This window comes from Acomys minous (genome assembly GCF_964271855.1).
Source record: "Acomys minous genome assembly, chromosome: 15".
In the NCBI taxonomy this organism is placed as follows: Eukaryota; Metazoa; Chordata; class Mammalia; order Rodentia; family Muridae; genus Acomys; species Acomys minous.
Window position 1 is genome coordinate 34,584,548 of NC_140497.1, and position 23,729 is coordinate 34,608,276.

At 43.8% G+C, this 23,729-nt stretch overlaps 1 protein-coding gene across 3 annotated transcripts in view; it reads right to left on the reverse strand.

Moving 5' to 3' along the window:
- Window positions 1-23,729, reverse strand: part of SNX25 (sorting nexin 25) — a 133,655-nt gene that overhangs the window by 103,078 nt on the left and 6,848 nt on the right. For all 3 annotated transcript variants that reach the window (XR_014774924.1, XM_084758940.1, XM_084758941.1), the window contains exon 2: window positions 2,215-2,299. Coding sequence is in view for 2 of the 3 variants with exons in the window: in XM_084758940.1 (XP_084615066.1) it covers window positions 2,215-2,299 (85 nt within the window). In the remaining variant the exon portion in view is untranslated. The remainder of the gene's footprint in view (window positions 1-2,214; window positions 2,300-23,729) is intronic.

Genomic DNA, 23,729 nt, shown 5'->3' on the forward strand with positions numbered 1-23,729 from the left:
GTCAAGTAGGCCTCTAGTTTCCCTAAGTCCACCCCACACAAATAAATCTGAAACAAACTGGCCCACCCAAGAGAAAAAGGTCATAATCAAAGAAACATAAAGAAACGTTTAAGGCTTCCAAAATTAAAAAGGCACCATATTTTAACATTAACAACTACTCTAAACAGAAGCAACTCAAGTTTCCTCAATGGACGAACAAATAAAATGTGGCAAATAAATACAGTGAGATATTAATCAGCTTTTAAAAGGAAACAGTGTATACAATTAAAGATTTGTAATGTTCTGTTTTTGTTTTTGTGGGTTTTTTTTGTTTGTTTTTTGGTTTTGCTTTGTTTTTTGTTTGTTTGTTTGTTTTCGAGACAAGGTTTCTCTGTGTAGCCTTGGCTGACCTGGACTAACTTTGTAGACCAGGCTGGCCTCGAACTTACAGCAATCTGCCTGCCTCTGCCTCCTGAGTGCTGGGATTAAAGGCATGCTCCACCACTGCCCGGCTGATTTGTATATTTTTAAAGCTGTATTTACTTTATTTTCCATGCAGGAGTGTTTGTTTGCACGTGCCAGAGAGAATATAAGATCTCCTGTAACTGGTCACACAGATGGCTGTGAGCCATTGTTTATGTGCTGGAAACCAAACCCAGGACCTCTGCAAGAGCAGCAAGTGCTCTTAACCACTGAGCCACCTCTCCAGCAACTGAGGGATGATTGAGTCCCTACCGGAAGCAAACAAGAATCTGGAGCACAGAATCGGTGTGTGTGTGTGTGTGTGTGTGTGTGTGTGTGTGTGTGTGTGTGTGTGTGTGTGTGTGTGTGTGTGTGTGTGTGTGTATCTTAAGGCAGTGAAGAAAAACCAGCAGTTCAGGAGCTGTGCTGCTCCTGCAAGGAGCCCAGGTTCAGCTCCAGCACCCACATCTGGTACCACATCACAGCCGTAACTCCAGTCCCAAGAGTCTGAATGCCCTCTTCAGTTCTCTGCGGGCACCAGACACACATGTGGTGAGAGCATGCATGCATGCAGGCTTGCACACACAAGCACATAAAATAAACGTAAATATTTTTCAACTGGTTGGTGCAGGGCCATCAAGGTGGTTCAGTGATTAAAAGTACTCCCTGTACAAGTCAGACAACCTGAATTCAACCTCCAGGGGCCATGACAGAAGACAGTAATTGACTCCCAATGCTGTCCTCTGACCCCCACTTGCATGGCATGGCACTTGTGCAGCTGCCCTTACACACAGCACAGGCACGCACAGAAGTAAAATTAAAATTCTGTTTAAAGTCCTTTTGTTTTGTTTTGTTGAGCCCTGTGAGTTTAAGACCAGCCTGTTCTACAAAGTGAGTCCAGGATGGCCAAGGTAACATAGAGAAACCTTGTCTCAAGAAACCAAAAAAACAAAACAAAACAAAACAAAAAAAACTAGTAGAAACATTACTAATATTAAATGACAGTCTACGAAGTTCTAAAATTCAAATTTTCAAACTATTTCCCCAAGTCTATAATACTTGTCTTCAACTTTAAACATGGTGATTTTTGTGAACTATGCTGAGTGAAAGTACTTATTTGTGTATTATTTATTCCATGATCTCTTAGCTATCTACCTAACACCACGTAGTTGGGTGGAAAACTCACACTTTTTCCCCTGAATAATAGTATAGCTCAGTGTTTAGAAATCTGATTTTAATAATCCTTTAAAACCTTAATTTGATTTTCAAAATATACTGCATCCTTAAATATTAATATTTAGATGCTCACTCCAGGACCATATGTCCAGGAATGTAACCCCAGTTCCTCCACCCTCTCCATGCAGACCTCATTTGCATGCTCTCCGCTGGTTTTTGAGGCTATCACTTAATCTGCTTAAACAGATTTGTCCATGAGTGGACCATCCACTAACCTCTAACATACATCCTCCAGGGAGTGTCTAGAAAGAAAATGTTTTCTGAAGCCTATTCTGGAGAATAGAGAGCAGATCTGCACTTCATATTGTTGGTGCACCTCTCCTGGGCTGGTCAGCTTCATGGAATCTGGAAACTTCTACTCTATAAATGCTTAAACCACTTCCATTTGTCCAAAACACAGACGCACCCAATCTTCAAACAGAAGCTCATAAAAAATCCTCACTGCCCTAGGAAGGACAGATAAACCAGATATCACAAACTCCCTTTGAGAACAATATTGCTTTATATAGTAATTCCGTGAGTGCGGTCCATCCTCACCATCTTTCAGAGCTCGATCCATGTTGTGAGAAATGACCACTTTCCTGCCCTGAGCTGAGTCCTGTGGATTTCCGCATACAGAGCTCTGCAATGAGAAGACAGAAAGCACAGTGATCACTGAAGGAATAAACTATACATAAAGATAAAACCAAGAAGAAGATTAGGAGATTATAATCTTCCTCTGGAAAAGCTAACAGATGCTCAAGGTTAATTAGGAAATGTCTAGGAAGAGCAGAATTACTATTATAATATTAGGAGTACCAGGAAAATACAAAACTAGACCATCTATTTATGAGAAGTAAAAAACATAACAAAAAATTAAATCAATGAGGGAAAATATAACACCATTTGTCTCCATTAGGGTTTCTATTGCTGTGATAAACACCCTGACCACAATCAGCATGGGGAGGAAAGGGTTATTCCAGCTCACATCTCTCAGGTCATTCACCATCACTGAGGAAGTCAGAGCACCAGCTCAAGGCAAGAACCTGGACACAGGAACTGATGCAGAGGCCATGGAGGAGCACTGCTTACTGCCTTGTTCCTCACCCTGCTTTCTTACACAAGTCAGATCACCTGCCCAGGGTGGCACCACCCTCAATGGGCCCCTCCCCTCCCACATCAATCACCACCCGCAGTGGGCGGGCCTTCCCACATCAATCACCAATCAATAAGATGTTCTACAGACTTTCCTAACAGGTAATCTAATGGTGGCATTTTCTAAATACAGGCTCCCTCCTCCCAGCTGACCCTAGCCTGTGTCTAGCTGACATAAAAACTAGCCAGAAACTATTCCATAAATGATACTAGGGTAGTTTTATATTCATAGGTGGGGGAGGTGACAGTCATACTTTATTTATAATTGATTAGGGAGCTAAACATTTCCTTAAACTAAAATAGCTAATTTAGAAAATTTGGAATCAGATGTTCATAATCATGAGATAGCAAAGGCCTCTCTACAATAAGGCACAAACTCCAAAAATTATACGGGACAACAAAAACAAAACAAAATATGACTTTAAAATTAAAAATTACTGTTTAACAAAAGATGAAATGAACAAAATATAGGCAATAGTCTAGGAGAATATCTCAATACATGTAACAAAAAACTACCTATTTATACATGTGTATTTATACTCCATACTCCAAACATACTATATGGCCCTTTCATGAGGAAAATGGACCCTGAAGCAATAGTATACCTCAAACTGCAAAGTTCAGAAATACTCTTGTTGGCTACTATACAATGAAATGTTTGTTTTCATATGCTATTGGAAGGGTGTCTATTTCTCCATGCTCTGAGGAAGGGAACTTCATGACCAATATTAAATTTTTAAGTGAACTGTCTTTCAGCAATTCCACCCCTAAGGAGGTCTAATAGCTGACATGGCTGTAACACGCATCCAACAAGCACAGCTGCAAGTAATCACAAGCCTCAACGAGGAGTGGGAAATGCCTGGGCCTAACTATGCCCCCTGCTGTCTTTGGGTAGAGAGCCAAGAGTGTCATCCTGTTCATCCTCTAAGGAAAGCAAAGGCCACAGCCTTAAGATTTCTTGCTGCCTAATACACATATTTGAAAGTAATCTCATATTAATAACAATAAGAAGTATATGTGCATGTGTGTATTATACCATGAAAGGACTTTATGCTACAAAGTCAAGACACAGCATTTAGTATTTTCTCAAGGCATTAGAAAAATTATGCTCATCTAGAGACAAACCATTTAATATGTGAAAGACAAAAATGCACTCTCAACCATTTAAAACTGTTTTCTAGACTCTTACTAACTACCATATTTCTAGGTCAGACTTAATTCTAATTTTCAGTTTTTTAAAAAAACTGTTCAGTTACAGGTACATTATTTTTGGTGACCCACAGTGGTCAGGTGACAGAACCAAAGCCAAGGACTGGAGAGCTGGCTCATGGGTTAAAGTACAGGCTGCTCTGGCAGAGGACCGAGGTTGGATTCCAACACCCACATGGAAGCTCATCACTGACCGTAAGTCCAGTCTCAGGGATGCAACACCCTCTTGTGTCCTTGGAGAGGACCAGGCATAGATATGGTGCATAAGAAATACATGTAGGCAAAAACATTCATATACACAAAATAATGTTTTTTAAAACAGTAAAAAAAAAAAAAATTTAAATCCAAGCACTTAATTGAGAAAGCTTCCGAGGTCCTAGCACCTCCAACAGTGCCCACTGTTCCTCCCCCCCAGCCCTTGAACATAGTTTGCATTTTAAGAACTAATTCTGGAAAATCTCAATTGAATGCTTGACTTTGTTTTTTTCATCTGAGCACTGTTGGTCACCAAACTTACTGAACCTGTACTTGGGAAACCAAGGGCTGGGGGAGAAAGGGAGTGGGCTGAAGACATGGCACGGTCCCCAACCTGTGCATGGCACTGCTGGGAGGGGTAACACCTTCAGTGCATATGACAGAACCCAGCGGGAGGAGGTTAGGTACAGTCTTTTTATTTTTATCTCCCTCATTACGGACTGCTATCTCTTTTTGGTTTGGATTACTGAGTCTATGTCTGGAGGTTTGCTGTCTTATGGGGGGAGGCTGTTTGCTTTTGGGACAGGGTCTCACTGTGCATCCCAGGCTGGCCTCAGACTCGAAATCCTCCTGCTTCATTCTCTCTTTCCATCTATAGATTTGGAAAACAGGAACTCCACAGGCTGGCCGACCCAAAGACTTGCTCCTGAAGACAACTGTTCCCGTCTAACTTCTGTCCTGCTGGCACACACCTGCACCCCACCCTCCACGGTCACTTCCCTGCGAGGCTGGATTGGAGGAAGATAAAAGGCAGGCACGTACTCCCTCTGTCACAAAGGATTCTTGTAAAACCAACACTATATAGTCTGGATATGGTGTCCATAAGGAATCTGATCACTCCACTTCCACTTTGGTATTTTAGCACACATATCACAATATGTTCATTCATGGAGGTTTTTGGTGGGACAGACCACTATTCATATGCATATTTGATTTTTTTTTTATTTAAGGAAAATAAATGAAACCTATCTTCATATTAAGATTTAGAACTGTTTCAAACTAACCAAGGTCATTTTTAATTACACACAGACCTCTCTAGAGGAAAAAAAAATTAGAGATCTCAACATATAATTGCATGTTTTAAAATGTTTCCCAAAGCCAGGCCAAAACCTGAAAGCTTTTCTCTAATTTCTACAACCAGATCTTCAGAATCAGGAACAGTCAACATAGCAGTAAACGCTCCATTGAATACATAACAGTTTTCAGTCCACAGCCATGACACATACATACTGTCTGTGTGACAAAGCCAAAGATACCGTCTCAAGAGAAAACACCCAGAGAACCCTTGCAGGAAAACTTGGGCATTCTGACCCACTAGTCACTAGACACCCAGGAGCTGTCGGGACTCTGGCCTACACAAATTGGTTAAGATGGCAATGCTGTCTAGGTGGTTTCCAAGCCCATCATGACATAATTTCTCTCATGGTTATCACCTGCACTACGCTAGTAAACGAATGTCTCTCCTTTTTATTGTGTGCATATATTTTCAAGTGTTTTTCAATGTATTCCAGTTTCTGTTAAAAAGAAAAAATATAGCCGGGTGGTGGTGGCGCACGCCAATAATTCAAGCACTTGTGAGGCAGAGGCAGGCAGATCGCTGTGAGTTTGAGGCCAGCCTGGTCAATAATAATAATAATAATAATAATAATAATAATAATAATAATAATAATAATAATAATAATAATAAAAGAAAGAAAAAATATCCAGGGATGGAGACACACAACTATAATCCCAGCATGAGGGAGCAAAATGGTGGTACTCTGATAGTGATTCTTGGCTGCGTTGCTAGGCTAAAGTTAGCCTGAGCTGCTTAAGCCACAGACGGACAGAAGATAAGAGAAAGGAAGGGAGGGGAAGGGAGAGAAAGGAAGAAAAGCTTACACCACCTTCAGGGGTGATGTGTATATTTTCTGTGAGGCTTCTGTACTGGCAATCTATCTTACAAAAGCAAATGTAACCCTGCAGTCACCATTAGTACCCACACGAGTGTCACAAGACTGTCTGTCCAAGGATTCTGAGCATCTGATCATCTTCTGGGATCCCCCAGCTTTCTCACTTTTCTCAAAACCCTGTCTCTTTCAAAACAATGACATTCTCCTTTGGCCCCAAGAATAATGTATTCAAAACCAAAGAGATGAAGAAGCCATGTATATCTTTCCTCGGCAAGAAAGAAAGGGCTAGGACACTTGAGAGGCCACCTCATTAGATGAAGGCTGGCAAAGATGGGAACATACGCAAGGACACACTTCCCACTGTGCACAAGTGAGCAGCCAGGACAGAGAGCTGGTGCAGCAAAGCAGGGCTGGAGACCACGGTTCCACAGTTGACGGGCTTGGCTCTGCTCTCACTCACTAACGCCATCCCTAGACCCACACACTTCCTGTTAGGCTCTTTTTAAGGGTCTTGTTGTGTTCCTTAGCTTTGTTTATAACTGATATTGGAGTTCCAAAAGCAGGAAAACACAGCAATGGCCAGGAAAGCACTAGAAATAGCAAAAGTGGTTATGACTGCCATTGTGCTAGATGTACTGACTTTTTTTTTTTTTTTTTTGCCTCAACAACAAATGGAAATCAATAAATTTTAGGTATCTCCATCTAATTCAATGTTACTACAAACACTATTGGCTTACCCTGCGCCAAACTGTGAGCCAGGTTCAGCCCACTGACATCGCGTCTACAACTGTAGACTCACACAAAGTTCTTGGCAGAATGCCTCACATGAAACAGCACAGTCCCGCTATGATCACTCACACAACACAGAATGTTACCAATTTTCAAAAAAAACTGGTTGGAGCCAGGCATGGTGACACACACTTTTAATCCCAGACTTAATGGAGGCGGAGGCAGATGAATCTCTCTGTGAGTTCGAGACCAGCCTGGTCTTCATGTCAAGTTCAGGGTTGGCCAGAGAAACCTGTCTCAAGAAAAGGGGGTAAGAGGAGGAGAAGGAAGGAAGGAAGGAAGGAAGGAAGGAAGGAAGGAAGGAAGCTAGCTGCTTAGGTTGCTAGAAGATTCAAAAGGATCACAAATGTAGAAATGAGAGCAACAACACAACAGCAGAAAGCTGGACAACCGGAATGAGGCAATGGACGTATCACTCTTAAGCTGTTCTCTGCCTCTCCTACACTTGACAGAGAGGAAAGAACACGTTTCCTGAAGCTGCACTAGAGTTTCTGTTCCTTTACCCTTCCTGTTGCTGAAGCCTGCAAGTCACATCTGCCTTAGCGAGGGCCAGTTTGGCTAAAACTGGACTGCGCTTTGCTATGCTTCATTGTGAGCTTGCTTTCCTTGGCATAAAAGAAAGCTGTCAAAACATAAGCTAAGTGATTACCCTCTGGGGAATTTTGTTTTGATAGAAAGTAGTGGTGTTTGAAAAATCTCCTCCCCCTTTTATGGAGTCTTAAGATTTATTATTTGTTTGTTTTCTGACACAGGGTCTCACCATGTAGCCCTAGCTGGCCTAGAACTCACAGAGATCCACCTGCCTCTAAATTTATTTTTTTTAACTGATAACGTAAGAGCATAGAAGATGCAGACATGCACATACAATGAATAATGTCTAAATCAGATCAGCTGTCTCACTGATCCTCATCATGTCACTGGCATGAGAACGTTTTTAAAAGTCTTGGTGTATAGCCCAAATGGACCTAGAAGTCCAGACTGTCCTCCTCAGCCTCCCAGGTGCTGGGATTACAGACTTGCTCCAAATTGTCTGTCACTCTGAGTCTGGTAAGGACTGGGTTCCCAGTCTGGTGGGCTGGTCCAGGTGTTGCTTACTTCCTGGGGGAGGGGGTGGGAAACAGGTGGACCTTGAAATCAAAGGTCTCAAGGTCCCGTTTCTTGCTCAGGAGCAGCTTAGAGCACTAGCTTAGAGCCTAGGCCGGTAGCCTGGGTGTTAGAGGTTGCTGGTCTCACCAGGGGAGGTAGAAAATGAAGTTTCCATGGAGTGTTACAGTTTAGCTCTTTTAGAATGAAAATGCTGGTATCAGAAGGTAGTGGAGTCTCATGGACTCCACAAGCCCATGCTGATACCCAAAGTGCTACAGCCCTTTCTTAAGCTGCTACGCTAAGCACAGCATAAGCCTGATGGCAGGCAGGTCTGGTGAGATGCAGGCCTGGCAGTGCTTTCCCAGGGATCAGCACCAAGCTGGCAGTGGTGGCATGGCTGCCAAGGCAGCTCTGGCATCATTGCTTTGACTGGCAGTCAAACCCTGGGCATCCAGTGGCGATTCTTCCCCAGAATAAATGGAGTCTCAGATGGTCATGGTGGGGGAATGGTGAGCACTGGCGAGAGAGTGAGCACACCAGCCAGCCTTTATTTATAAATCTTGGGCAGTGGGGAGGGGTTTGAGAGAATGTGTCTCCTTCGCTGGGGCTAGGGGTGCCAGGATCCTTCATCCTCACGCAGTGGTACAGTATCTCATTTACATATGGTAGCACTCAGTCCTATCACAAGAAGGAAAACACAGTACTTAATTACCCCGTGGGTAGGGGAAGAACTTCTAGGTACAATTAAAGGTCATTTGCTGGAGGCTAGGATCTCCTTAACATAGGGTAAGGTTTTCCCTGAGGGCTTCTGACAAGATCTGGGGTTACCAGATCAGGTAGAGTGAGAACCCCACTGAGAAAGGGGAGTCCACTGTCATAGACCAAGCACAAATGACTATCTATCCGGAGATGTCAGATTTCAACCTATCCAGCAAAGTCTCACACTAGTCCAGCTGACAAAAGCTTTGAAAACCCTTATTTTTCCCTCCAGAGAACCACCATTCAATACCCAGCATTCATGTCAGATGACTTGAAACTAACTGTTACACTGCCTCCAAGGAATCTGAAGCCTTATCCAACACCTAAGTGTGAGCACACACACACACTGACACTCAAAATTAAAAAATAAATGTTATTTTAAAAATCCTTCTCCCCCCCCCTAAACTGAGTACAAGGGTATTAGCTTGTAGTCCTGGCTATTTGTTTGTTTAAGACCAGAATATAAGGCCAATTGATGCTATACAGATCCATCTGAGAAGAAAAGAAAAGAAAAAAAAGGAAAGGAAAGGAAAGGAAAGGAAAAAAATCCTTTCTTTTGGTACACTATTGTCATAGGCACAGTCATTATGTTATGGCAGAATAACAACATGCCATATTCCCCCTCTTAAACAAGATTTGTATCTTAATTACAAGAGAATTTATTTTTTAAATAAAATCTACAAATCTCTCATAATGATTTTTTTCTAGATTTCAAACAGGCTATAATTTTTCAAATGTTATTTTCAGCTACATAAATTATAGAGACATCCTTCAATACATTATGGATATAAAGAAGTGAGCTGAATCTATTCCTTCATCCAGAGGGGTCTTGGCCTATTTCCTTGGAGTCAGTGTGTCCAACCTTTCATGACTATAACTATGGGCAAGTTATCTTTCTGTACCTCAGTCTCCTCATCTGTAAGACAGATAACAATAGTACCTAACTAACCATTAGAGTCAACATGAGCATTAACAGAAAGAACACACATGAACTACAACCTAATGCATGTTCCATCAAAGCAGAGCTGCTCTTTGCAGATATTTCTAGACCTCTACATCCTTTTTATGCTTTCCTGGTTACTAATCTAAGAAAAAAAATTAATATTAACCACAAAGGCAACATCTCTTTAAACTATTCATACAGATTTTTAAGATAAGCTAATAATACTTAGGAATGTTTTTCAATGTATTTGAAAGAATCAGACTAACATGGGAGAAGTGTGGTTTAAAAAAAAATGGTTTCTTTTTTTAAACACACAAATGTTATAGGAATGTGTCTTTGTTTCAGTCCCAGGTGTGGGATATGGGACTGCTTCAGACTGCCCACAGCGGCTGACTATGATTTGTCTTGTGCTCTGGCAGAGGCATGATTCTGCCAGCTGAGAATGGTTTACATTTGGAATTCTGCAGAGCTCTTCAGGGGGCATATAATGCCAGAGCCCTGAGAGGGGAGCGGTTGCTGCTTCCCCTGATGCTTCTGCTGCTTGCCCTTTGATCCTGATGATGCTGCTGTTTGCTGTTTGCAGATATCCTGAAGGTGAAGATCAAATTTATCCCAAGGGATTCAATAACCCTAATCAGCAGGAAGTAGTCTAATGATACTGATGCCTCCTTTCCCCTGGCCCTTCTCTCTCTCCTGCCTTGTGTTGGGGGTTGGAAGGGATAGGGGTGTTGTAGGGAGGGAGAAAAAAGAACCCAATAAAGTAGCCAAAAGTATGGTTACAGAGGAGTGTGTTTTCTTCCTTACATACTAATCTAAAGGGTGTTTAAACACACACACACACACACACACACACACACACACACACACACTCTGCTTGATTAAGACAAATTTAAGTCCATTACTTGGAAATGAAAAGTATAACATGCACTTGAAAACACGTAGAGAAATAGTAATACGAGATGAACAGAAATTGCAGGTTATGAATGGACAGGGGAGCTGGGGGGGAGGGGAAAGTCAAAAAGCAAACTAGCTTAGAAAAAAGTAACTAAAAATCTCTGACATGAACTTTTTGCATTCCTGTAAGGGTTGGTGTGATAAAAATGCTGTTCGATTTTGTTACTTGCTTCCCTCATGTGCATTCATCTCATCTGAGTTTATTTGGCCCGTCTTGGGTTTACATAGCATGAATAGCATTTCCATCCATTTATTCAAGCACCTGACAGTCGCTGAGGACTCAGTCAGTGTGCATGGCACTTAGCCAGACACTGGACAGACAACAGCAGAGAAACTGAATTTGCTGTGTGGTGGGACTTGATCTGCTCACTCTTCATGGATGCTCATAACGAAGCAGCTAATACGCCGCCGTACAGCGGGAGTGTGCTTAAGAGTCCCGGATTCCTCGTGTCCCGGAAGCCTTTACACTCGCCACTCGCTGCCCCTCCCGTTAGTCGTGGAAGGAAGCCACTCAAGCACACAATGAATCTCTAAGAGCACTTCATAAAAACTGTGAGATCCATACGTATATGACGTAATCTCATTTCATAAGAGACAGCACTGAACTCAGATGGTAACCAGCCTGGTTACCCCTGCCTCAGAGCTTTTATGTAACTCCACAGCTAGATGAGTCACACAGAATTGCTTTTTTTCCAGCTTTTTGTATTCCATTTCTGTCAGAAAATACCACGATGCCATTTTTTTAATTGGTTGGCTGGTTTTTAACTAAAAACTGGTGGTAAAATATTTGTACCTAGTTAGAAAAAATCACATTGGTAATTTGACTCAGTGAAACCTGTTGTTTCTCAGCTCCCTTGAAGCAGCGAACTGAGCTCTGCATACAGCAGCTCTGATGGCACGTGCCTGAGACACGAAGACGGGTGCTAAGCAGAAAACGCAAGGCCCGGTTCAGCTGAATCCACTCCGTCCTTTCTAGCTGGCAACACCAGCCTAAAGCTACATCATAAGAACTGCTTCTTCCCTTTCTATCTAAAGCAAATGTGTTGGGCTTCAAAGATTAAATCCTCCCCTTAGACAGGCCTTTCCATAGGAGCAACTCTGCCTCTGACTAGGTAAAGGGCTTAAAAAACAAAAAACAAACAAACAAACAAACAAACAAACAAACCCACCTGCACTAGGCCAGGTGTGGTGCCCATAACCTTTAATCCTAGGATTTGGCAGGCAAGGGCAGGTGGGTCTCTTTGAGTTCAGGCCAATCTGGTGAGCTCTGGGACAGCCAGGGCTACATGAAGAAACCCTGGAGGGGGAGGGGGAGGGAGAGGGGAGGGGAACCCACACAGGAGGGCACAGTGTGAACATTAAATGTGAATGTGACTTTCCTTTCTCCTTGATGACACCAGGAAGTCCTACCTTCAACTTGAAAACATGTAATTTCCAGATACATTTGGGTAAAGGTCTTTGGATACAAATTTTATAAACCCCTCTGTGTATTTTTTGGCCTGGAGCACACTATAGCTCAGGCTGGCCTCCAATTCAAAGCAATCCTTCTGCCTCAGTGTCCCAAGCAATGAGATCGCTGGTATGAACTACCACATCCAGCTCCTTTAAGTTTCTTAATTCAGAAAAGTGTAGACTCCATCTTTGGGATACATAATTTTAACAATAACTTCTATGTAATCTCTGAAATCCCTGGACCACACTTTGAGAAACACTGCTAAGTAGTGCAATTAAGAATAAGAAATTTATTTAAACATAAAACAATGATTCACATAAAATGAGAGGTGAATCCCAAAAGATTCATCTATGAAACCAAGGTGTAGCTAAGTTGGCCAAATGCTTGGTGGGTGAACAAAATCTCCTGGGAAGATGCTGCAACTGGCTGTAAAGGAAGACGGATCTGTCTTATTGGCAAACGCTGATTGGCTAATTACCATGTCAATATTGTGGAGAGGTGGACATGGTTAGGTCCATAGGCTAAGTTCTAACCTCTGAAATAGCCATTCCTTGCCGACTTTGTATTGGAACTAACATCTTGTGACAATAGATTTTAAAACCCTTTAAAAAAAAAAAACAAACCTTTTAGTCTATTGACTTAGGAGAATACCTGCTCCCTACTCCAAATGCTGAGGATGTCAACAAATAGCATCTTAGGCCGATAGAAAAGCTCTCCCCATCTCCTTGTACCCACCTATCTGACACACCCACCAACTCATTCTAAAGTTGCCTTGATCTATGGCGTTATTTGTTCTTTTATAAAGCTATTAAAAAAAAAACCTCAACTTCATAAAACTGCATCCACGTTGGAACATGGAATTTGGGGTAAGCTAAGTCTGTGTTCCCAGGCCATAGTCACTCAAAATGGCTCCAGAATAAACTATCTCTTATTCCCTGGAAGATGAGATTTTTTTGCATCAACACCTAGCATGTACAACGTCCTAGTTTCCATCCCGGCACTGCACAACTACCATGTGTCAAGTGCCACGATCCTGGAGATAGATGGATTAGAAGTCAGACTATTCTAAGTAATAAAAACATAGCCTGAACTATATGAAATTCTACCTCAAAAAAAAAAAAAAAACCAACCTAGGTATTCGTCAGCAGGAATAGTGTGGTATAAATACAATGGAATGAAATTGTGTAGTTCTTGGGAAAATAGATGAACTGGAGAGCATCGTGTTAAGTTATCCAGACACCAAAAGTATTGTGATTTCTGTCACATGTGAAAATTGAAAAGATTTGTTAAATGATCTTAAAGAGAGACAATTAGAAAATTGGAAGGGCTAGATGCGGGATAAAGGGGAGAGCGACAGGTCAAAGCATGATATTGGACATAAAGTCAGTGAAGCCACCAACTTGCAGAATTCAAATGCTTTCATAATCATAAAACTATACTCTTCTAAGGCAGAGAAACAGCCTCATGCTAAACATAACTTTGATTGTACCACACTAGTGAGATTGTTCCAGAATACAGATAAATTCCCTGAATGACAACGGTATAGTCGGAGATGGAGCCAGGCAAAGTGGTCCAGAGGCAGCATCTTCCACTGGACCCAACCTGCGTCTCTGCACTCCCTAGATCTCACCACGTGCAATGCAGTCTTCCCTGACAACACTTGATACTTTCTCACGTTTATTCACTTATTGTATGTGTGGAGGTCGAAGGATGACTTGCAGGACTTGCTTCTGTCTACCGTGTGGGTCGTCACTAGGGTCAAACTCAGGTCCTCAGGCTTGGCGGTGATCATCCCTCACTTACTAAGCCATCTCCTCCACCTCCTCTCTGACGCTTTACCAGAGAATTTTGAGAAGCAACCGTTTCAGTGACAAAGAGAAATAAGACGAAGCATACGAATAGTGGGCCAGATCACACCTAAACACTATTCGACCCTCTCTATGCTGGCAACCCTCATCTCAACCCATTCCCACAGCCACTCAGAAGGCTTGGGAACAACAGGGGACAGCCAGCAATCCCTTTGACTCTTTAAACTCTCAGATCCTTCCTGGTCTTCCTGCCTCCCTTGGCTTAGATGACATCTAAGTGGCTGTCAAATATTCTTGCATCAACACTATTGCCATATCAGAAAAACTCATAACCACCCACCGACATTCATCTAGCTCTGTCATGTTTGGGATGTCGTTAAATCATTTAAGCCTGCTTTCTGATTCATAAAGCTGAATAATAGTAAATGTGTCATAACTGAGAGGAGTAAATGAGTATTTAGCATAATGCTTAGTAGACAGCAAGGACTCAACAAACGCTTTTGCTATTATTTCATCCATTTATTTCCAAATCTTTTATCACTTCTCTTAAAATAACCTTTTTTTTTAAAGTACCTTCTGCAAATGTCATCTTCCTCACCTTCAATAACTATTTTTGCCTCCCACTTACCAAGATATTTGAAGCTTGAAACATCTCCTACTGTTCCCACTTCACCCCTCTCCCACTAGGCTCAAGCCTGACTCCCGCCATGCATGCTCTGATCGTGCCTCGCTGGCACTGCGCTATCAGCCAGCCTCTATCTCTGAGATTTTCTCCCTCTCTACTTTGAAACCTTTAACACAGAACTATGCTATGCTTCCATTTCTCCTCTAACAAAGACAACAGGGGCTGGAGAGGTGGCTTTTTGGTCTTTGCGAGGACCATGGTTCAATTCCCAGAACACACATGATCACATGGCCATAACTTCAGCTCCAGGGGATCCAACACTCTCTTCTGACCTCTAAGAGTACTTACTAGACACACACAGGGTACATAGACACATGCACACAAGACACTCATACATATAAAGTAAATAAACTTAAAACTATTGTTAAATGACTACAGAATCCCATACTGCACGCGTGATACCACTATCTTTCCTTGCTGCCTGTTCTCCTTCCTCAGCCAGCTTCTGGACTGTGGGTTCCACGGGCTATCTCTAGACTTCCAACCCCCCACTCTTCAACCTAAATGCCATTTCAAGGCTACCTTCACCTCTTTGCCTAGAGCCCCACACAGTGCTAGCATAGGCCTGTAATATCTACCAATCTGCAGCATACAAGGGTCACCCCCTTTCTGGATGTCTGCACACCACGTGACGCTGCTGGCTGCTCTCTCTTCTCTCGTGTCATCTCTCTGAGTCTGCTTCTTCCTCTCACTCCTCATTAGACTTTTCCTCCATTGCCTGCCCAACCCCTTTCTACTGTTGTAACCTGCTTAAACTCTATAGCCCCTCCATTGAGACCTACTTTAGTCCTTAGCATAAATGTAGCTCCTATGTTAAAACCTGCTGTCACCTTTACCTATTGGAAGCCATTTTGCTCCAAGTCTCCATTTTGATCATAAGGTGAAATTAAGTTCAAGTTCTCGGGCCCTACACGCCTGAGACCAGGATAGTCCAACACTTGCGGCTTAGAATAAAACAATAGATCATAAATGCATGTTCTTCTTGGGTTAAAGATAACTGTGTGTTCTCTTAGAGTTAAGACTGCAACATCCTGCTACCTCCCCTTCTCCCAGAATGGCGGGAAACTGGAAAGTCCCCAGTCCCATATCCTAGGCAATCAGCTTAAAATGCTTTGCCTATCTACCTGGATACATTGTGCTCAGAACAAAATTGATTCTTCTTGTGTTTAGCTAATCAAAATGATATAACGCTGCCCTCCCCCTTGCTTCTTACCGGGTTACCTGGTTGTTACCTGGTTACGGTTTGCCTACCTTAGAAACAGACCAGCATCATAGTCTGGCTCCCAAGCCCAGATTATGGCCCTGACCTGTCAGTTTCTATTCAGTTTATGTTCAGTTTTAGCTCAATGAACTTTCATCAGCCTGCGTCTGGTGTTTCTGTGGTGAGTGTGTGGCTATTCTTGAACCCATAACACTATTAAACCACTACAAACTTGCCTAACAATTCTACTTGTTTAACCCTCACCTCTCCCCCACACTGCACATCTGCATACCTAACTGCAGATCAAACACATCCACAGGCATGCCAAAACATATAGGACCAAAACTGTTATATGCTCACCTCTGCTGTGCGAAACCTAGACGAGTGGCATCTGTATCCATTCAAAGACACAGGCTGAAAGCTACAAGTAAGCTAGAACTCCCCTTTCCTCGCCTTAGTACATGTTTATTGGGCAGGAATGAAGAACACAAATGAAACTGACTAGGGAGAAGGAAAACCGAGCCTGCACATCTATCATGAGGAGCTAAAGGCACTAAAAATGGGAGCAAGGGCCTTCCGTGAGGCTTGAGGTCCACACACGTATACCACACAAAGATAAAATCAGTGACAACTACTGATCTACGTAAAGGGCGAGTGAACAGGAGAGGTATGATGTCAGTCCTGAGAACGTCCTGTGTGAGGTGAAGTGTCCATTGTCTCGCTGCTTTCATCCCCTTCCTGAGACTGTCCTAAGCCAGTGAGAAATCCCGGACGCCTTACCAGCAGTTTCTAACGAATGGGAACTGGTCCAAGCCTGACCAGTAAGATGTTAGTGAAACGTTGCCAGGGGCATTTCTAGGAATTGTTTTGCTGCCTTTTTTTTTTTCCTGGTTCCAATCATTTTCCTGTTTCTTCCGATTATCATCCTGTGAGACTGTGGTACCTAAAACTGATGCCGTCATTTGACCAACAGCCCAAGCATGAACTGACTCATGAGAGGGAAGAGACGAGAGATGCACAGAGAAACGGTGCTGCACCTTACACTGGAACCTGCCCTATCTTGAGATTGTGTGTTATTTCTAGAATAAGACGACACTTTAAGGTTTAATTAAAGGAAGTGGTTACAGGAATCAATAGTGCTTACCACAGGTCTTATTAGCTGGGTGTGGTAGTTCATGCCTAGAGTACAAGGGTTAGCAATAAAGAATATGGGGCTCCTCCCAAATGGTATAATACTGACTGTGAGCCGGGCAGTGGTGGTGAATGCCTGTAGTCCCAGCACTCGGGAGAGAGAGGCAGGCAGACTTCCGCCTTGGCAGATGCAGAGGTAGAGTTTCTGCCTCGAGTTTGAGGATATCCTAGGCAGTCTGTGAGTTCCAGGCTGCTTAGACCACAGCATGAACGCCTTTCTCAGAACAAGCACAAATCCCATCTCTGGTCCTTCCTTGTTTGTTTTTCTGGTAAACTTGAAAGTGGCTCTCAGAATTAAACCTTGAAATAATAGTCTGGGAAACCTGACTTTTACCAGAAGACTGTAAGGGAATAGGGCTGACTGGTATGGTTCAAAGTCAGAAGAAGAAAAAAAAAATGCTGACGTCACATCTATCCTCTTAATATCTATCCTGTATTGATTCATTCTAGAAGTATTTATCCCTCATCTACCAAGTCACCTACCGAAGCACTAAAGATAACAGAGAGGACTTTCCACCTTGAGTACAAGGGTTAAGGATAAAGGACATAGGACTACTCCCAAATGTCACAATAATAAAACTGTGAGCCGGGCAGTGGTGGCTCACGACTCTAATCCCAGCACTCAGGAGGCAGAGGTAGGTGGATCTCTGCGTTCAAGCAGAGCTTGGTCTACAGACTGTGAGTACCAGGACATCGAAGAACACGTAGTGAGACTGTCTCAAAAAACAAAAACAAACAACTCAAACTGTGATGAGCACAGGAAGTATTTGGTGCTGCTGAGCATGTAAGATCAGAGGGAATGTCTGTACCCAAGTAATACTGAGGGCTGAGAGAAGAAAAGAGAGCAGGTAAAGTGGGGGGTGGGAGACAGCAGTGCTGAAGGCAGAAGCCACCAACACCGCCAGTCACAGTGGGGACTGGGGTTGGAGCCTGGGGAGCGGACATAATTGTGACAGTTCAGACTTGAGCTAGGAATAGCAACAGGAAGCCACTGACAGGCTTTAATTAAACATGTTACTGAAGATGGATCTGTGTGGGCTAGTATTTTCAAAGAATAAAGAAGGAGCCACAGATAGGCAGACAGACAAACTGAAGCTGCTGCGATTTGCTGCAGGATATTTGATCACACTGTGCCCCCCACCCCTTAAGATTGTGTTGTTTACTGGGAAGAAAAAAAAAAAAACGATTTCCAGTCATGGTGTGGCGCAGTCCTAGCACACACCTTTAACCCAAGAGCTTTCTTCTTGAGTATTGTAAACACGATTAAATAAAGTTAAACTTAGGTGGAGTGGTAGAACAAGCAACCAGCTGACAGGAAGTGAACATAGGGAAAAAAAAAACATAGAGTAAGCAGAAGTCAGAGGACAGAGAGGAAGACTCACAGGAAGTAAAAGGGATGGACATTCAGTTTTTGAGCTGTCGGAGGAGGAAAGCTTCCTTATCCTTTCGGGAAGTTGGCTGAGGAGGCTTTCTCTGCCTCTCTGAGCTACCAGGCTTTCGCCCCAGGATCTGTCTCCTGAGTCTTTATTGGTAAAATTGAACGACTGGGATTTTGTTAAGAAGGACAGTGGTTGCTGTGGTGGGTACTGACTAGAGAAGTTGAAAGAAATGGGTACATTCCAGATAGGTGGGGCCTGCTGGCTGTGGGATGTGACTCCTGGGAGCGCTGGTCACTGATAACAGAGGCAAGAGGCCACACTGATCGGTTGCTGGCTTAGACTTGTCTCAGGAGCTACAGGGACTACTGACTAGAAATGCCCAAGTAAGCGGCGGGATAAATGAGCCTGAGGAATAACGGAGTTTCTAGTGTAGAGACAGTTAGTGTGAGGGACCCAGAGAGACCGACAATTTCAAAACAAGACCTCAAAAGACAGACAGACGTGAATGCTGAAAAATGTATCAACTTTCTGAGTTATCTATCAAGGATCTTGGGAAGAGAGAGGGTTAGTGAAACAACAAAAATAAGGTCAAAGATGAACAGCAGTCCACGGTAGTTTCTAGAATACTGAAAATGTTCACTCCAGTGTAACATCCTATTCAAGTTCAGCTAAAGCCCTGGGGTATTTGTTATGGGTTGTATGCATAGGAGGAGGACACTTTCTGGGAGGTGACTTCATGCTGAGGTTCCAGGCTAGAGGTTTGATCCTGAAGTCTGGCCTGGGCAAGATGGTGAGAAGCTAAGAGCAGAAAAGAAACTGTTGTCCCAGGAAGTGCAAATAAACCGACATGTCCCAACTCCTATAAAGCACGATACCTGCTTTGTTCAAGCACGGCTGAGTGACACAGGTCAACCTTCCCAGCTCTTGTTTATTACTTACTCCTAGCATTAAAAGTAGACCAGGAAAGTGGGGCACAGCGGCTCACATCTTTAATCCAGCACTTGGGGTGGGGGGGAGGTGGGGGAGAGGGCAGAAGCAGGCATATCTCTGTGAGTTTTAGGCCAGTCTTGTCTACAAAGAGAGTTCCAGGACTACAAGGGCTACGTACAGAGAAACTCTGTCTCAAAAAACAAACAAACAAACAAAACAAAACAAAAAGTAGCTCAGGAGAAAAAAAAAAGCAAAAGAACCAAGAATTAAGTGGCCTGCAGCTCTGAGGAAGGGAGAGAGTGTAATGCCAAGAAATGCCCTTTCCTCCAGGCTCTGCATAAAGCAAGAACCGAAGAAACTGAGAACTCACTCTACGTCTACAGATGTGGATGGCAAAAGGGGAGGGAGGAAGCGGCTGATGAGAAGAGCAGAGCCATAGCCTATATATATTAGTTACCACTCCATAGAGAGGAAGGTGAGTTGGCCTAGTTATATAAAAAAATGAAGGCTGCAATTTATTTTCCAAGAGTTTTAGTCAACACTAAGATAGAAGGCTTATTATACTGGACACAAACAAGTCCACATCTTATTCTGTCCAATCTTATTCTGGGTCTCAGAGGCATTTTACTTTAAATCTACGTGTATTTTGATTTGCACCTACTTACCTTCCTTGTATGAGGGCATGGAAATCCCCAGGCCAACAAATGTTCAAGGACAGGCCACTACCTACAGGAGCTGGTTAGTGCAGGCTAGCCCCAGGGTAAGATCCAGCATACCTCAAAAGCTTGTCTCCTTTCTCCAAGGCACCATGTAATCCCAAAAGTCCACCAAAACACACCCATATTCAGGAAGGTTTCTGTAAAGCTCTACCATGCTTGGATAAACTACAGGAATGTATCCCAGGGCCCACACAGTAGGCCTCTTGCCCTCTGTGTCTAATCAATCAACAGCTCTTTGCTAAGCTAGTTGAGATTGCAACATTTTTTTTCTTAGAAATACAGTTGCTGCTTAAACAAAACAAAAACAACAACAACAACAACAAAATTAGGTTTCTATGCAGTCACAAGGATGCCAACAGCCCTCACTATTCATTTTCCAAAGCCTGTATGTACCCTCCGAAGCAAACTGCTGAGTCATCTTTTCACTGCAATTGAAAACATACATTTTTAAAGAAAATCTAGGACAGTGCCTACCCCTATGTGAAACGGTTTAGAAATGAGCCCTACAGCATTTTTAAGCTAGCAGCATCAATTACCAAGGTGACGTCACTGCAATACTCGCCCAACAAGAAGCTGCTTAAGATTCTAGTGTTGGAAGTAAACAGGCAGAGAATGACCAGGACTAAGGAGGTGCAGAGTAGAACAGCCACATCCAGAGACTTCAACCTTTGTACGGAAGTGTGAACAGTGCGTGTTCTAGTTTCCCTTTTGTTTCCGTGACAAAACAAGTAAGCAGCTTACAAGTTGGTCTATCACTAGGGGGGAAGCCTGGGCAGGACCTGAAACAGAGGCCGTGAAGGGCCTGTTTACTGGCTCTTTCCAGGCTCACAGTCAACCGCCTCTTTTTTCGGGGTGTGTGTGGGGGGGGGGGGAGGATAGAGGCTCTCGAGACAGGGTTTCTCTGTGTAGCTTTGGCTGTCCTTCAGAGACCAGGCTGGCCTCGAACTCAAAAGATCTGCTGCCTCTGCCTCCCTGAGTGCGGGGATTAAAGTCCACCACTCCCAGCTATCAACTGCCAATCTTTCTCCTCCTGTGTCAATTAGCCATCAAGAAAACGCCCTGGACATGCCCACAGGCCAGGCTGCTTAAGTCAAATTTTCAACTGAATTTGCTACCCCACCCCCACCCACCCACCCTACCCCCACCCGGTGTGTCAAGCTGACAACTAATCAGGACAGAGGAACTCTCTGGTTTGTTTGGTACGGAACCTTGCTTAAAAGGAAGGCAGAGTGCCTGAAAATAATCATGAATCTATTTGCCATGTAACTAGTGATTTCTAATGAAGACAAAGAAAAACTTTGACTACTGGTTTGGTTTGGTTTGGTTTGGTTTGGTTTGGTTTGGTTTGGTTTTGTTTCCTGGCCAAGAATTCACACTATAGCTCAGGCTGGTCTATCTAGAACTCACTATGTAACAAGAATGGCTTTGAAGTCCTGATGTCTGGCTTAGGGACTACAAGCCCCAGCCACCACCTCTTCATTATTTTCCCACGACGGCCACACAAGGTATTTCTCAGTTTAAGCCTAATCGCATTTGACCTGACATTTCTATAGCCCACCTCTGGTGCTCTTACCCTTGGACTCAGATAATCGCAAAAGCTGTCAGGCCTACAGACAGAACCAGTTCTGCCCTCACTGAAGGGCTTCCATGAGGCCAAGATTCTTTCCAGTTCTGTAGCACATCTGATATAGTCACTGACAACTCAAATTAGTTAGTCCGTCTACTCTGTGCTTGAAGCAGGTTTCCGGATTCTTTTCCACAAGTGGTAAAAATGGATTCTGCTCCCTTAAGACGGCACTCCTGAATTCAAACACGGCTTCCTCGTTTCCCAGGATATGCTGGGCTTGCTGGGTTTGATTGGCATTTCTTTGTGTGTTGCACATATTACATCACTCTACTTTGAAGCTATCATTATTCATATGTGACTTCATTTCATATTTACAAGCCTTAAAGAAGATTTCCTTCCTAACAAGAGACTAGAGAAAATAATTTTTCTGCGTTTGTGTAACCGTGAAGTGATAGGAATCAAAAACTTCTTGAATACTTATTTGTATTTGTTTATATGTTAAAATATATTTGGAAGAATGACTACTATGCTGGTGCCTGTCTTTATATAAGAAAGCTTTCCTATACGCACACTGCTTATCCTTCCATTCACTTTTATTAATCATATGACCGTACAGCCCATAAAATGTCTACCTGAAATTATGAATAGCAGGAATTTGAAGTGTAGCATCCCTGAGGCCACAAAGAATTAGGCAGGATTCTATGGTTTATAAGTTCTTAATTGGCATTCTGTAAGCCAAATATCAATCCAATGATTTAATAGCCTTTTTTTCTTCTTTTTTTTTTTTTTCCCCACCATGACTGAAAGCCCCTTTAGTTGAAAAGTGAATGAACATTCTGGACAGGGCAGTAAATATATTATGCCATTACCTATTATCAAATTATTGAGGATTGCTTATCGCGTTAGAATAATAGGGGAAAGCCACACAGAAGCTATGTATAGTCTCTCTAATCCCTGCTTCTTTCCTCTTCCTCTCAAGTAACTAAATTAAGTTTGTTTCTCTCAAAGAACATTTGTATTGCTAAAAGAAGTCATTTAGGAATCCTAGCAGTCTGACCCAAGCCAACTAGAGCAGCGGATGGCCGAGTGAATGTTCTTACTGTCTCTATAAACATCTGCCTTCTCATCCAGTCAATGCTACTTGGCCAGAGTGGCTGGACAGGGAGTATTCCTGTTTAGCTCTGGATCCTCCCCAATGCACAGTGCCATGCACACACAAAGAGTAATTCAAGCTTTTGTGTGTGTGTGTGGTTTCTCTTGCTGTCCTGGAACTCACTCTATAGACCAGGCTGTCCTAGAACTCATAGATCTACCTGCCTCTGCCTCCAGAGTGCTGGGATTAAAGAGGTGCACCACCACCACCTGGCTTTTCTTTGAGGGGGGCAGTGTAATTCAAGCTCATAATGCTAGGAAGCTGGTTGAACTTTCAAACCTAACAATATCATCTATACTTACTGACCTTTGTTCTAATCTAAATACATCCTAAGAGAGCACACTGGGGGCTGGAGAGCACACGGGGGGGGGGGGGGGGGGGGAGGCTGGAGAGCACACGGGGGGGGGCTGGAGAGCACACGGGGGGGGGGCTGGAGAGCACACGGGGGGGCTGGAGAGCACACGGGGGGGGGGGCTGGAGAGCACACGGGGGGGGGCTGGAGAGCACACGGGGGGGGGTCTGGAGAGCACACAGGGGGGCTGGAGAGCACACGGGGGGGGGCTGGAGAGCACACGGGGGGGCTGGAGAGCACACGGGGGGGGGCTGGAGAGCACACGGGGGGGGGGGCTGGAGAGCACACGGAGGGGGGGCTGGAGAGCACACGGGGGGGGGGACTGGAGAGCACACTGGGGGCTGGAGAGCACACGGAGGGGGGCTGGAGAGCACACGTGGGGGGGGCTGGAGAGCACACGGGGGGGGGCTGGAGAGCACACGGGGGGTCTGGAGAGCACACAGGGGGGGGCTGGAGAGCACACTGGGGGCTGGAGAGCACACGGGGGGGGGGCTGGAGAGCACACGTGGGGGGGGCTGGAGAGCACACGGGGGGGCTGGAGAGCACACAGGGGGGGGTCTGGAGAGCACACAGGGGGGCTGGAGAGCACACGG